We start from the raw sequence: 13,659 nt of genomic DNA, 5'->3' as shown, positions 1-13,659 counted from the left end.
AACATGCTCGAAATAGTCTCACGCATGCCGTTTAGTGCCTGTCTTCTGCCAATCGAACATCCTGTTGTTAATGGAGGGCACAATAACTCAATCGAAATATTTTGGGACGGATTCATTTGTGGGTAATAAAATTGTCGTGTAATTCATACAGTATTGAAGCACCCATTATTTTTGGATATCTTCTGTTTTGGCATAGTGATCTAGAGTAGCGGTCGGCAATCTTTATGGACGAAAGAGCTAATTTCATCGAAAATGTTCATAGAGTTCCACGAGAAGAGACCGAATAGATAAATCATGAGTAAAAATGTGGACAAGTTCTATGAAGGCTCGCGAGCCGTACATTGCCGATCGCTGATCTTGTAGAACACGATGGTCCTATAAAAGGTTGTTAAACGGTTATCGAGGAATGATTCCAGATGGGAATATAACCATGGGAGCCTTTAGTACAACGGGATTCTCACGAAACTAACTGACAAGAAAATATTCAGATTTTGATCAAGTTCACGCGGGAAGAATACGGAATAATCTCAGTTTCGAGCTTCAAAACAGACGCTTACTGGAGGATACTTTTCCCGAAGCTTTTAATGACTGGTAGGTGTTTTAAATCCTTCAGTGACTCGACTTCCTCAATATTGTTGGTACTGAACAAGATCCGAACGTTCAATGGTTTGATATCGGAAGATCTATACATTGGTGGTCGTTAGCTGCATAGGAGAACATCAAACTAATCTTTTAAGCATATTTCTAGGCCTGAGTCTAAGCCTGAGTGCAATATCTAGACTAATGATGTACTCTCTAGAGCGCACACATGACTCTGATCGGCCTCCGGATAGGCAACTCCAACTATAGGCAACTCCGGACGACTCCGTACAATTCCGACTCCGAACGACTCACGACGACTCCCGGTGATATCTGACTTATCCAGACGATTCCAAACGACTCCGTACGATGTTGGGCGAACCTACCTTCCGGTGTCGGTTCCGAAATTTTCGGAGCCGGATCGGAGTCGACTGCAGATTTTTGCCAACATTACTCATCACTAATCATGACCCCCTCTAGCGCCAGTCTTTTTTACCATTTAAAATCCCTGGTTTTCCCATATTCTAGTTATGCCATTTATGCGATCTACAAATAAATGTAAAGACGCTTGTTCTGCCAACTTCCCCGAATTAGTGACAAACGTTCCATTTGCAGAGTGCATAGTGTGGAAGATTGATCGATTCTTTATCCGAATTTCCCGTTGTAGTTCAGTTCATGGACAGCTTTCTGTATTGTCGTCCAGATATCTGGCAGGCACTGCTATTGGATCCTCTAATCGTATGGTCAAACTAAGCTCACAGAAGGTAATCATTTTTTTAAATATGACTCCATCCTGAGGGCAGCTGTTACGGTGGTTTACTATCGTACTTCTTCCTTTTCAGTTATAAATCATGTTCATTTTCATCTTATCTTCCCCTTATCCAACCCTACAACCGCTTTTCAGTCTTGGCCTGCTGCAAAAGTGTCCTAAATCACTCACGCTCTCGCGCCGTCGTATTCCAATTCCCGACCTTAATGACGGATGCCTCCACGCCATCTTACCACTTCAATATGGGCCTGGCATGCCACACTGTCCTTTACGAACTTTACAGCTCGTATGACTCGTCCTTGTAGAGGTTCCTCCATTGTCCTTCCTCACATCCGTGGCCGAGATTCCATGGATGTATTCCACTGAAAATAACGGCTCGGTGATCCAAATCACTTTTACCTCAGAACAGTCCGATCAGGTATCAGGTAGTCACGATGAGATGACAGTGTATGTCTAAAACAGATTATTCGTCAAAATCGTTCCGAAATTCATTCAACAATCATATTGAACATCTTCTTTGTTCGTAATTTTATTAGCAGCACATTTGTAATTGTTTTCCCTTTATTAAAATACGTTAATGTGTATGCCCCATGTAAAAGTAATATTCTGACAGATCGAAAAATTTCAATTGTTTTAGCAAATGTTTAAAAAACGGCACGGTATGGCTTTCCAGCGCCTTCAACAATAAAATTTGGTCCCATCCTTACTCTAATGTAGCCGTCGCGTGACTATGGCGCCCTTGCTTTAGTTTAGTTCTTTTCTTACAGAAACATTATTTCTACGATTTCTTCATTAGTCCCTTCATCTTCGACATGAACGTTTTCCCTTTGCGTTCAATGTGTTTCGAGTTCGCTACAACTTCATCGAATGTAGCCGAATGCCAGTACTTAGTTTGCGATTTCTCCGCTATTTTCGAGTTAAAAAGCGTATAATCAGTGCTGCCCATCGTTGCTGGTGACTTGGCCGGATGTTTCGAGGAATGCCAGTGCTCCAAAAAGTCAGCAAACATCACAGTTTCCAAAAAGCAATTCAAAAACAGTTTCATCTCCGGATTCTCGAACCGTTCCAAAAATGCAGCTTTCTGAAATGGTACAGGAGAGATGTTGTAATGTAAACAGCAGAATAACCACACTGCCTACAAATTGTGCACTTACCTCGTATGTGTGGGGATCCAGGGTGGAAAATAATTCTACAAAAAATCTAACAAATGCACCACCGATCAGAACGCTCGCTAGCCCCTTGGAATCTTCGAATATTTTCACGAGATCCAACGAAACGCGCAGCGGTTTCTTCAGCTCGCTCGGCAGGATGGAAAACTGTTCCTTTCTGGCCGGACGCACGGTGCGCTTGTCCAGGTTTACGTAGCACGTGTTGCCAGTTTCCCACAGCTCCTCCGGGACGGGCTGTAGCGTACCGGCCAGCATCGGTACGGGCGCTTCGAGCATCTGCTGCAGATGCTCCGGTATCGCCGTCACCAGTATGTGCTGCCATTGGAATGGGTAGAGTATTAGCAGCAGGCCCTGCACGCAGGACGTCAGCAGCGATAGATGCTCGCTGAACAGTATCACCATTTTCTCCAGCAGCAGGCTTTCGAACACGTGGATCAGTCCGTCCGATCCGAGGCACTTGAAAATATCATACAGTTCCGTTTTCTCTAAGCGTAAATCTTTGGGACGGTTTATGGTCATGGTGATCGGCTGGGGCGTTTCTTCGCGCACCGTCGACCGCATCTCGAAGCTGACGGGCAGCGTCAGTGGCAACCGTTCGCCCGCCAGCGGCAGCTTCTGATCGTAAAACTGCTCCATCAGCAGCTCCGGCACGCGACCATTGCCGTGCTGGCTTTCAATGCACTCCAGTAGCTTATAGAATACTTTTGGCTCGTTGTACTTGGTCACCAGGCAGTACGTAAGGGGAATGCAGAATTCCGACGACTCGGGCAGGACACGCCGGCAGAAGCCGTACAGCCGCAGCGGGTAGTCGGTAAGGATGATGCAGTACTCTTGGTTGCGGTTGCGCACCAGCGCACCATTGTCGGGATAGACAAACACCTCGATCATCTTGTGCGGTTGCTTGTGCCGCGGGTATCGGCTCTTGACGTACGGTTTGTTCTGCATAATGTCGTACCCAACGACGATGCAGTATTCGTACAGTGTTTGCGGAGGTACCGGAGAAGTGCGCTGCTCCACCGTGCTTAGCTTGTTGTAGTGTTCGATCAATCCTTTGGCATCGGCCGTTTTACACTCCGCTGGGGGAACCGGTGCACTGCCCTTGTCCACCACATCGTACACCCGGATCGTCCCGTACTGCTGCGTGTAGTGGTTCAGCTCGGCGCAGCGGGACAGTCGACGGAGCCGCTTCCTGTGCTCCTCGCTGACGGGTTGCTTTAACGAAATTTGCTCCCGAGACGGTGACTGGTGCAGCCCTTCCGATGGTTCCTGAAACGCAGCCTCTATCAGCATGTTCACGTCGTCGTAATGCTGCGACTCCGTTGCGCGGGTGTCCTCCTCTGCTCGGCGCGCCCATCTTCGCGGTGGCTTTTCGGGCGGTGGCCCTTCCGGCAGGGGTTTGTTCAGCGCCTCCCGAATGCTATCGGAGTGGTTCAGCTGCGGAACGGTGGAGCAGGCCGAACCATTACCACCGTTCATTGAACTCGTTTGGGAAGTGCTGCGGCGGAATGCTTGCGAACGCTTAATGCCGCGTCGAGCCTCAAGGTCGCGAAGTGCCGTCGCCTCGTCGGCCAGCTTCTTATCGTCACGCACCGAACCTGTTCCCTTCGTTGGCCATATATGGCCGGACCGTTGCTCTTGCTGTTGCGGATGCTGCTGATGCTGGGGCGGCTGGGGAGGAGGCAGATGCACCTGTTGCTTTTGCTGCTGCGTTGTTATAAGCGTCTCGAACTTGGCCGTGATGTTCTGCACCCTGCTGTTGCCGCCATCGTGGGTGCCCGCTGCCTTGGATGATTTGCTCGACATATTGAGTCACACATAGCTATTTCAATGCTGCCTTTCGTATGCGTTCACTAGAGTGGTGCACTATTTCCGCGAAACATTTCCGCAGAGAGCGAAAAGAGAAAACCCGTTTGTTGACAGAACGCTGACAGAAAATAACAACAACCGCTATCATAAAGCAAATAAAGATAAAGGTTCTGTCACGGTCGGCGAGGAGAGAAAAATAACAGCCACCTCATCTATACACACCCTGTTCAGTATTGCGTTTGACAGCGATTCGTTTCGCGAGTCGAGTGCTACGTAAATACATGTGGTAAAAAGTAGCGCAAAGTGGTGTAGTTGAGCTTTTTTACTTTAAAAAGGACATCATCAAACCTTCCCCGATGGATATTAGCTGTCAGGACATCATCGGGGACATTGAAGATTTGATATCGTTGGACGATCCGTCGCCGGCAGAACGATACCTCAACAAGAAGGATGTAACTGTGCGCACCAAACGCGTCAAAGTACGCGCGAACCGGCCGAAAGAAACGTCCACCGTCGAAAAGCCGCTCCTGGACAGCGTTATTCCCGAGACGCAGCACATCTACATGAAGACATGGGGCTGTGCGCACAACACCTCCGACACGGAGTACATGGCGGGGCAGCTGGCACAGTACGGGTACAATCTGACGAGCGATAAAGATTCGGCCGACCTGTGGGTGCTGAACAGTTGTACGGTCAAAAACCCGTCGGAAGATACGTTTCGCAACGAGATCGAGGCGGCCCATCAAGCCGGAAAGCATGTGGTGGTGGCCGGATGTGTGCCGCAGGCCGCCCCGCGGTCCGATTATCTCAAAGGGCTCAGCGTGGTCGGCGTGCAGCAGATCGATCGTGTGGCGGAAGTCGTGGAGGAAACGCTCAAGGGCCACTCGGTCCGGTTGCTGCAGGCGAAGAAGGTGGACGGTCGCAAGGTAGCCGGCCCAAAGCTGGCCCTGCCGAAGGTACGCAAAAATCCGCTCATCGAGGTGATTCCCATCAATTCCGGCTGTCTGAACGCGTGCACCTACTGCAAGACAAAGTTTGCCCGGGCCGATCTGGTAAGCTACCCAGTGCAGGAGATAGTGGACCGGGCGCAGCAGGTATTTCAGGACGGGGTGTGCGAAATATGGCTCACGTCCGAAGACACCGGTAAGTACTGATTTTGGGTTTGACGTCGCTCGAACGGTTGATTTAATCGAACCAATTATCTGCAGGAACGTACGGGCGGGATATCGGTTCGTCGCTGCCGGAACTGCTGTGGCAGCTGGTTGAGGTAATCCCGGAAGGCTGCATGATGCGGCTCGGCATGACCAATCCGCCCTACATTCTCGAGCACTTGGACGAGATGGCGAAAATACTGTCGCATCCACGCGTCTACAGCTTCCTGCACATACCGGTGCAGAGCGGCTCGGACGCAATCCTGGGCGAAATGAGGCGCGAATACTGCGTGAAGGATTTCGAGCGCATGGTGGACTTTCTACGCGCCCAAGTACCGGGCATTACGATCGCGACCGACATCATCTGCGGGTTTCCGGGCGAAACGGAAGCGGACTTTGACGACACGCTGGCACTGTGTGAGAAGTACCAGTTCCCAAGCCTGTTCATTAATCAGTTTTTCCCCCGGCCCGGTACGCCGGCAGCGAAGATGACGAAGGTTCCGGCCAATGAGGTGAAAACGCGCACGAAACGGTTGACCGATTTGTTCCATTCGTATGAGCCGTACAAGAAGTACGAGGCCGGTACGAAGCAAACGGTACTGGTTACAGAAATCTCGCACGACCGGAAGCACTACGTCGGGCACAATAAGTTCTACGAGCAGATATTGCTACCAATGCACAACAATTTGCTCGGCAAGCAGGTCGAGGTAAGGATGAGAACGTACGTTTTATTTCAGGACATTGAAATGTTCTCTCGATTGGTTGTTTCTCTTCCTTAGGTGGAAATTACCGGATGCACCAAATTCAGCATGTTTGGCAAAGTGATACAAGGCGAGCAGGAATGGAAGAACTGTAGCAAGCGTAGTACCGCCGACGGTACGATGGCCAGCAGTCTCGTGGCCGGCGCAGAAGAGTCAAAGTATCGATCGATATTTGCTTACTTTTTCATATCGTGCAGTTTGGCGATAGTGTGCAAATACATTTTTATGTTTCTTGATTTCTAAAATCCCTTTTGCGCATGCTGCAGATCTTGTTTGCGTCAATGCCTCGGGAGATATAGAAAATATAACAATGAATTTACTGCATCGCTTGATGTTTTGTGTATTTATAAGCAGGCGAAGCCAACAAGAGCTAACACCACTTCCACTCTAGTCAATCGTCATGAAACCGTCGGCGTTTGAAAGATACACGCTCTCCTTCTTGGTGCCGGCTGCAACGACAAAGTGTGGCCCGATGATGCAATTCTTTAGCACTGATCCACTCTTAATCACCGCCTTTTCGCCAACTATGCAGTTATCGATGACAACACTGGAATGTAAAAAAATGGAATTTTAGAAATCAAGCGTCGCGCATGGTCGACAATCTCCGTGCTTTACGTACGTTTCTTCCACTGTGACGCCATCCATAAGTACGCTACTGTTAATACGCGTTTTCGGCTGAACCGTGCAACCGTTCGCAATCACGTTCTGGTTGAGGGACGTCTTTTCACTGATGGTGGTCATATCGCCGACGGCACATTTTGTTATTTGCGTGGATTTGATCGAGCTGCTTTGTGACACCAGCTCACGCTCAGTAAACCCAGTCAAAGCGGGGAAAATTTCAAAAATCTGTAACGCAACCGTTGAAACGGTCATTTAGTAAAGGGAAATTTGCACGTTATCACGATCGAAACTCACCTTCAAATTACATGACAAAAACGAACGAACGTTATTTACTCTCAATCCGAATGCTTTCGAGTCGGCAAAGTAAGCATAGCAGCGTATCGGGTGAGAAGTTGCTTTCTCTTCCTTGTTGAAAACCGATGCTTTATCGATCTTCTTATCCATTTCCGTGTACACTGCAAACTGTAAAATGAAACGGTACCTACAACGCTACAAATCCGTTTCTTCGACTTTTCGCAGGCACAAATCCTACCTGAAAGATGTCGTCCACCTTTGGCTTGGCAGTGTACTCTGAGGCGCCATCGTTTTCCGGCACGGCGGGCGGTTGGAGCAGCTGCTTCTTGATGATGTGCGGCAACAGTTCGCCCTTCACCGCGGACAGCAGCTCGGTCACGGCCAGATACTCCACCACCCACTTCTTCATGATGTACACGTGCGCATCGAGCATGCTGGAGGAGATGATCATGTCCGGATTTTCCCGCAACAGATGGCCGGACAGTTTAACGGTTTCCTCGAAATCGCTCGCCGACGCCATGAACAACACCCTGCTGGTAGCTTTGTCGTACCCAATGATATCCTTTTCCGCTTTGTACTTCGATTTCGGCCCCGGCATCACAACGTCCTGGTCTTTGCCGCTTTCGAGCAGCAGCAGCTGCACGGAGGCATCTTTTTCGCGGAACTTGGACAGCAGCGGGTACAGGTTGATTTCGATGATGGAATCGCACGACAGAACCACCACATCGGATTTAATCCTGACGAAGGGAAACATTGAAGTTAGCAACATAACGAGCCAATCAGACGCTAGCATGGACATACTTGTCCGATACAAGCCGCAGGGAATCGGCAGTTCCGCATTCCGAATCCGTTGGTATGGAGTAGTAGTCCAGCTTTAGCTTCAACTGCAACCGTTCCAAGCGTTGCTGTATTTCCGATTTTTCCGACTCCTGCACCACGACGATGACCTCTGAAAGCGAATCGGGATGAATTGTTTGATAGGCCAAATAGGATATCCCCACCCCCCAAACATCCACGTACTCACCGGTGAAACCGTGTCGTTGCAGGAGCTGCAACGGGTACCAGATCATTGGGAAGGGTCCAATCGGGAGCAAACATTTCGGTCGTCCTTCTAAAATTTCGGGCAGCCGGGTTCCCTTTCCGGCGGCCAGGACAATCGCTTGAAATTCTAGCTGCCCCATTGGCGATATTTTTTTTCAATTCTAAGCTCGGAAAAGAGTGCAGTTTGTGCAAATCCTCGTGTTTTTGTTTTCTTTTTCTTTTTTTGTTATTTTCTGCGGTCTGTGTGATGACGTTTGCGATGCGTCAACAACCAAGATAAGTATATAAACAATCTTAGTTTATGCAAAATATGTGGAAATAATGTGAATGGCGTTATCAATCGGCTTTATCTCTATTGATTCTAATCGCGTTAGGAAATTCCCAATTACAGTGATGGTTTACAAAACATGCACGTGTAAATCACAATCCACTGACCGCTCGTTCGCCGGCCGCTCAGCTGATTACAATTTAACTTTTGCGCCGGCAGCTGTAAACGCACCGTGCACGGTAGCAGAGTGCAGAGTGGCCAGAATTTTTTTTGCGGTTTTCGGTAAGAGTATCACAATTTTATCGATAGTTTTCGGAAGGATTTTCAGATTTTGTCGCTGGTATGCGGTATCATTTGAAGTGTTTAGCAAGGGGTGAGAAGAAGGGGGGGGGTGCTTGCCGAGAACAGATAGCCTGCAACCATCTTAATTTGTACACATACCGGTTTTGCACCCTCTTCGATCTAAGTGCTAAATAGAGCAGTGACAACGCTTTTTGTTCTGAATCGAGAAATTGTGTACAAATCCCGATTATTTATTTTCCTGTTTATTTTTGTTCAAATAAATAGTTTCTTACTATAATTAGTATGAACAAAATTTATAGTTAAGCTTAATTAAAATAATACCTGAAAAAACATAATAATTTCTCTATGTTATGATATGTATTCAAGGTGGAATTGTATTTGCGGCCTTCGGGTGCTGAGAATTGGTAGGCATATGAAAAATCGGTATTTCTGGTCACACTGCCCGGCGGCGCATGAAAACCTGCTTGTATTGTCAACGTTGGTGAACGGGAACCCCAGCGCCGCTTTCACCTTGCCGTGCGGAAACCATAAGGAGGGGAGAGAACATCGCGAGCACGTTAGTTTTTCATCTGTGAAAAGTAAAATATGTCGGTAAATCCCAATGCACCCCCGAGTTCTGCCTCATCGGATAGGTGAGTAATGCTAGTACTGGCAGCGACAAAAAAAAACGTGCACCAGTCCTGCCCGTTTGCTGGAGTGTGTGCTTTTTACTTTTGCGTGTGCGTGTTTGTTTTGCTTTGTGCATTTGCAATTGATTTCGCAAAGGAAGTGAAAATCTTGAGTCACTAGGCGCTCGTCATGTATTGCGCTGTACGCGCGTGTTGTGTGTGTTGGCCGGTCGTTCGTTCGATACGGCAGTATGCTAATTGAGGAAACGGTTTTGAAATTGCTTCCCCGTCTCTCCGGCTTCTAGTGACGCAAGCGAGCCGAAGGAGTGCGAAACGCACGATCTGAACGCTGGATTGCACTCGAGCGACAGCGGGTACGATGCGGAAATGCCGCCGGACTGCTGTCCGGCGTCGCCGGCCACCGTCCCATCGAAAACGGCACGCTCGAATTCGTTCGGTTCGCAGCTGCGGTCACCGAAACCGCGACGTCAGCGAACCACGTCGGTGAACCAGAACACCATTAACTCGAACGAGGCGATCATTCGCTCGAACAATCGCACGATCTACACAGCCGGCCGCCCGCCGTGGTACAATTGTGCGGGGCAGCAGGTGGAACCGTTCGTGATAGGTAGGTCGTATGGAGCGGCGGCTGTGGAAACCGGTTCCTTGGTGTCATTAGAAATGTCTCACTCTCTTTCTCTCTCTTCGTCTCGCGCTTTGTACGTCGGTTCCTGTCCGCGATGCAGGTATCTGCGGTGGCAGTGCCTCGGGGAAAACTACCGTTGCGCAGAAGATCATCGAAAGTCTGGACGTGCCATGGGTGACGCTGCTGTCGATGGATTGCTTCTACAAGATACTGAACGACAAGCAGCACGAGCAGGCGAACCGGAATGAGTACAACTTCGATCACCCGGACGCCTTCGATCTGGAGCTGATGAAGGATGTGCTGCAGCGGTTGAAGGAGGGCCGGAAGGTGGAAGTTCCCGTGTACAATTTCGTTACCCATTCAAGGGAATCGCACACGGTACGGTTTGGGGATGGCGCCGGAAAAAAACAAAAATCAAAAATAACATCCGACCTTGGGGACCAATTCTCGTTTTTAGAAAACTATGTACGGTGCGAACGTCATCATTTTCGAAGGCATCCTTACGTTCCATAGCAAGGAAATTCTTAAGATGCTGGACATGAAGGTGTTCGTCGATACCGACGCGGACATTCGGCTGGCCAGACGGCTCAAGCGGGACATCATGCAGCGCGGTCGCGATTTGGAGGGCGTACTTAAACAATATTCGACCATGGTGAAGCCGGCGTACTGCTGCTACATCGCTCCCACGATGGCACACGCCGACATCATAGTGCCACGTGGTTCGAGCAACATTGTTGCGATTCAGCTCATAGTGCAGCATGTGCATACACAGCTGCAGCTGGTAAGTGGATTGGCAAACGAGCGATAGCGATGAGTCATACATCTTCTAAACATAATCTATTCATTATCGGCTTTCCTTCCCTCCTTTCCAGCGTGGTTTCAAGCTGAGAGAAGCGCTGGCTCATTCGTACATTGGGCAGCCGATGCCGGACTCGCTCAAGCTGCTTCCGACGACGCCGCAGATTAAAGGTCTACACACATTTATACGCAACGCGAACACAGCGCGCGATGAGTTTATATTCTATTCGAAGCGCTTGATACGGCTGGTGCTGGAGTATGCGCTGAGTTTGCTACCGTTCCGCGACGTCGAGGTAGAAACGCCTCAGAATATGCCGTACAAAGGGAAACGCATGGCCTCGCAGAAGATCTGTGGCGTGTCGATTTTGCGCGCGGGTGAAACGATGGAGCAGGCCGTCAGCGATGTGTGCAAGCACATCCGCATCGGCAAGATTCTGATCCAGACTAATCAACTGACCGGAGAGCCCGAGGTGAGCACCTCGAAATTGCTGACACACATCTGCCAGCGTTATCTTGGAACGTGTGTTTGTATTGTTTTGCTTTTCTTTTTTATCTTTACAGCTGTACTATTTACGTCTGCCGAAAGATATCAAAGACTATCGCGTGGTGCTGATGGATGCAACGGTTGCCACTGGAGCGGCAGGTGAGTGTAATCAATGTTCATCGAACGTGTCCACGCCGATAACCGCACAGAAAGCACGTTTTTAACGATCGTTTCCCCCTTATCGCAGCAATTATGGCGATCCGTGTGCTGCTGGATCACGATGTGCCGGAGGAGAATATAATGCTGGTCTCATTGCTGATGGCAGAAATCGGGGTGCATTCTATAGCGTATGCGTTCCCCAAGGTGCAGATAGTGACATCCGCGCTTGATCCGGAGATAAACGAAAAGTTTTACGTCATACCCGGTATTGGCAATTTTGGCGATCGTTATTTTGGCACCGAACCGACCGAGCCGTCATTGTTGTACGAGTAGCACTAGCCGCAACGCAATATTGGATGGTAGTGTGGATGCACAAGCACAATATAGGGTTTTGCGATTTGTCCCAAGACCGCGGGACACTTTTACGATTTGTCGTGGTCCCCATGACTGCGGCACACTTTCTCGGGCATAAAACGTCCCGAGCTTTCCACGGTCAATGGTATTGCATCACGACGATTGGTGAAAGTGTTCCGCGGTGAACGAGATAGTTCGTAACACCCCCTGCAATGGGGTTCCTCCGCTCGCAATCAATCCGTTCTCTTAATTGACAGAACGCTCCTGGTGCTTGGAAGCGTTTCAATGATTAGCATCTCTTCTTCAAATTAGTTATAACATTTTAATCCTTCTTGTATCCTAAGTTAAGTTGAATCTAGATTTAAAGTCCCATTTAGTTGAAATTAAGCGGAAGGATAGATTTTCAAATTCCTCCTCCGCTGCTTTGATCTATCCGTTGTTTTGTGTAATAATAAACATGTTTAAAGATGAAGATGGAAAAATATCTTCTATACTTAAAAATATTACTCATCGACCTTCGAATTTTCCTTGAGTTTCAGAATGACTCATTTAAAGTAGAAAATGTAAAGAGCTAAAAGACTTAATGGATCTTGACAGAAAATGCGATTGTATACACAAAGAAAGGGTTGAGATAACACCAAAGGTAAGATATATACCTAAGTGCTAGGCGTGCCAAACGGTAAATGATACATTTTAGAAGGTATTTTATACAAGTTAATACATGTGAATGTGTTATGGTTCGGATTTAGATTCCCAGTAGTCAAACGCGTACTATAAGGGCTATAAATAGAACAACAACGCCCTTCTAGGTAAACGTCAGAAGGCACAATTCATTCAAAAGAAACATTTTACTGCGCAATGTTGATACATCTTGAACAGTGTTTACTAAAAACAAAGAGGTTTGGATATAGTTTTCTCACACTAACGTTTGAGAAGGCTATAAATATACCAATAACACCCTTCAAGGGAAACGTTAGACGGGGAACCATCATAAAGAAAGATTTGTACAACGCATTTGGGCGACGAATGGTCGTTACAGACAATTCATGCGGCTAAACATAACCTGAATGAGGATGAGAAATGCATAAGAGCAATGCCGAGCCCAATGACTCGTGGTTTATTTTAGATGGGTCACACCCATCGAACTTGTTGTTAGCTGTGTTTGACTACCACTATCACAGGTTTCATTTGCACTACATGGATCTTACTTCATTGCTGGATCTAATAAGAATCCAAAGTGCAGCAGTAGGAATTAGATCCGCCTAGATCAGCGATCAGCAAAGTACGGCTCGTGAGCCACATGCAGCTGTCTAGCTTGCGGCTGTTTACCTTCATTTTCCAGCACTTTTAATCTTGTGTTATCAATTTTACTCTTCAAGTGGAACTCTACGTGCATTTTTGTAGATAATGATTCATTCGATCGAAAAACTTGTCGACCCCTGACCTAGACAAATGGCGCAAAATGCTCACCACATTGCCCTTCTTATGCAGCAAGAACTATCATTCTAACAGATATCCATATATTTGCCGCTATGTAGACTTGGCATACATATTTTATCCGGTTTCCTTGCAATCATCGTCTCGCCATCGCTGGTATGCTTAGCTCGGTTATCTTCAGCTGAAATGGCACAGTTTCTCTGTTAAATGGCACAGACAATTGATATAAACGATAAAAACAGCAATACAGGAGTTCCTAAACTCACCTCAACTTTTTTAAACATAAGCTCACGAAGGAAACTTTCATTGTTTAGTGCTTAAAAGCCACAACTTTTAAAAGCTCTATAAAACAAGCTTTTTAGACAGCAGGACACATAACATGCGACATACCGTATGTACAATTGTGTTAAC

The 13,659-nt window shown here is 47.8% G+C and overlaps 4 protein-coding genes across 4 annotated transcripts; 2 read left to right on the top strand and 2 right to left on the bottom strand.

Annotated features, from left to right (window-relative positions):
• Positions 1-1,835: 1,835 nt before the first annotated feature.
• On the bottom strand, positions 1,836-4,483 carry LOC120908569 (DENN domain-containing protein 2D-like). The gene is made up of 2 exons (XM_040319731.1): positions 2,503-4,483; positions 1,836-2,429 (listed from the first exon to the last, which is right to left on the bottom strand). Exons 1-2 carry the CDS (start codon positions 4,318-4,320, stop codon positions 2,127-2,129), a joined length of 2,121 nt encoding a protein of 706 aa, XP_040175665.1. The 5' UTR covers positions 4,321-4,483; the 3' UTR covers positions 1,836-2,126.
• Positions 4,484-4,561: 78 nt separating this feature from the next.
• Positions 4,562-6,567, top strand: LOC120908571 (threonylcarbamoyladenosine tRNA methylthiotransferase). The gene is made up of 3 exons (XM_040319733.1): positions 4,562-5,466; positions 5,532-6,181; positions 6,254-6,567. The coding sequence occupies exons 1-3, from the start codon at positions 4,680-4,682 to the stop codon at positions 6,476-6,478; spliced, it is 1,662 nt and encodes a 553-aa protein (XP_040175667.1). The 5' UTR covers positions 4,562-4,679; the 3' UTR covers positions 6,479-6,567.
• LOC120908572 (translation initiation factor eIF-2B subunit gamma) lies at positions 6,551-8,644 on the bottom strand. The gene is made up of 6 exons (XM_040319734.1): positions 8,175-8,644; positions 7,952-8,099; positions 7,389-7,887; positions 7,151-7,318; positions 6,855-7,081; positions 6,551-6,782 (listed from the first exon to the last, which is right to left on the bottom strand). The coding sequence occupies exons 1-6, from the start codon at positions 8,329-8,331 to the stop codon at positions 6,623-6,625; spliced, it is 1,359 nt and encodes a 452-aa protein (XP_040175668.1). The 5' UTR covers positions 8,332-8,644; the 3' UTR covers positions 6,551-6,622.
• Positions 8,645-9,232: 588 nt separating this feature from the next.
• Positions 9,233-12,314, top strand: LOC120908570 (uridine-cytidine kinase-like 1). The gene is made up of 7 exons (XM_040319732.1): positions 9,233-9,394; positions 9,676-9,998; positions 10,117-10,394; positions 10,474-10,797; positions 10,889-11,284; positions 11,376-11,457; positions 11,546-12,314. Exons 1-7 carry the CDS (start codon positions 9,348-9,350, stop codon positions 11,788-11,790), a joined length of 1,695 nt encoding a protein of 564 aa, XP_040175666.1. The 5' UTR covers positions 9,233-9,347; the 3' UTR covers positions 11,791-12,314.
• Positions 12,315-13,659: the final 1,345 nt, after the last annotated feature.

Source organism: Anopheles arabiensis, chromosome 2, assembly GCF_016920715.1.
Source record: "Anopheles arabiensis isolate DONGOLA chromosome 2, AaraD3, whole genome shotgun sequence".
In the NCBI taxonomy this organism is placed as follows: domain Eukaryota; kingdom Metazoa; phylum Arthropoda; class Insecta; order Diptera; family Culicidae; genus Anopheles; species Anopheles arabiensis.
This window is presented reverse-complemented; position numbering and strand designations above follow the sequence as displayed.

Excerpts from the sequence above, each read along its gene's own strand:
- LOC120908569 (XM_040319731.1), bottom strand. The coding sequence starts at position 4,320 with ATGTCGAGCAAATCATCCAAGGCAGCGGGCACCCACGATGGCGGCAAC. Across the intron at positions 2,430-2,502 it reads TGGATCCCCACACATACGAG|AAAGCTGCATTTTTGGAACG; the intron begins GTAAGTGCACAA and ends GTACCATTTCAG.
- LOC120908570 (XM_040319732.1), top strand. The coding sequence starts at position 9,348 with ATGTCGGTAAATCCCAATGCACCCCCGAGTTCTGCCTCATCGGATAG. Across the intron at positions 9,999-10,116 it reads GGTGGAACCGTTCGTGATAG|GTATCTGCGGTGGCAGTGCC; the intron begins GTAGGTCGTATG and ends TCCGCGATGCAG. Across the intron at positions 10,395-10,473 it reads ATTCAAGGGAATCGCACACG|AAAACTATGTACGGTGCGAA; the intron begins GTACGGTTTGGG and ends TCTCGTTTTTAG.
- LOC120908571 (XM_040319733.1), top strand. The coding sequence starts at position 4,680 with ATGGATATTAGCTGTCAGGACATCATCGGGGACATTGAAGATTTGATA. Across the intron at positions 5,467-5,531 it reads GCTCACGTCCGAAGACACCG|GAACGTACGGGCGGGATATC; the intron begins GTAAGTACTGAT and ends AATTATCTGCAG. Across the intron at positions 6,182-6,253 it reads TGCTCGGCAAGCAGGTCGAG|GTGGAAATTACCGGATGCAC; the intron begins GTAAGGATGAGA and ends TCTCTTCCTTAG.
- LOC120908572 (XM_040319734.1), bottom strand. The coding sequence starts at position 8,331 with ATGGGGCAGCTAGAATTTCAAGCGATTGTCCTGGCCGCCGGAAAGGGA. Across the intron at positions 7,319-7,388 it reads AGGTGGACGACATCTTTCAG|TTTGCAGTGTACACGGAAAT; the intron begins GTAGGATTTGTG and ends TTCATTTTACAG. Across the intron at positions 7,082-7,150 it reads TTTTGTCATGTAATTTGAAG|ATTTTTGAAATTTTCCCCGC; the intron begins GTGAGTTTCGAT and ends GTTGCGTTACAG.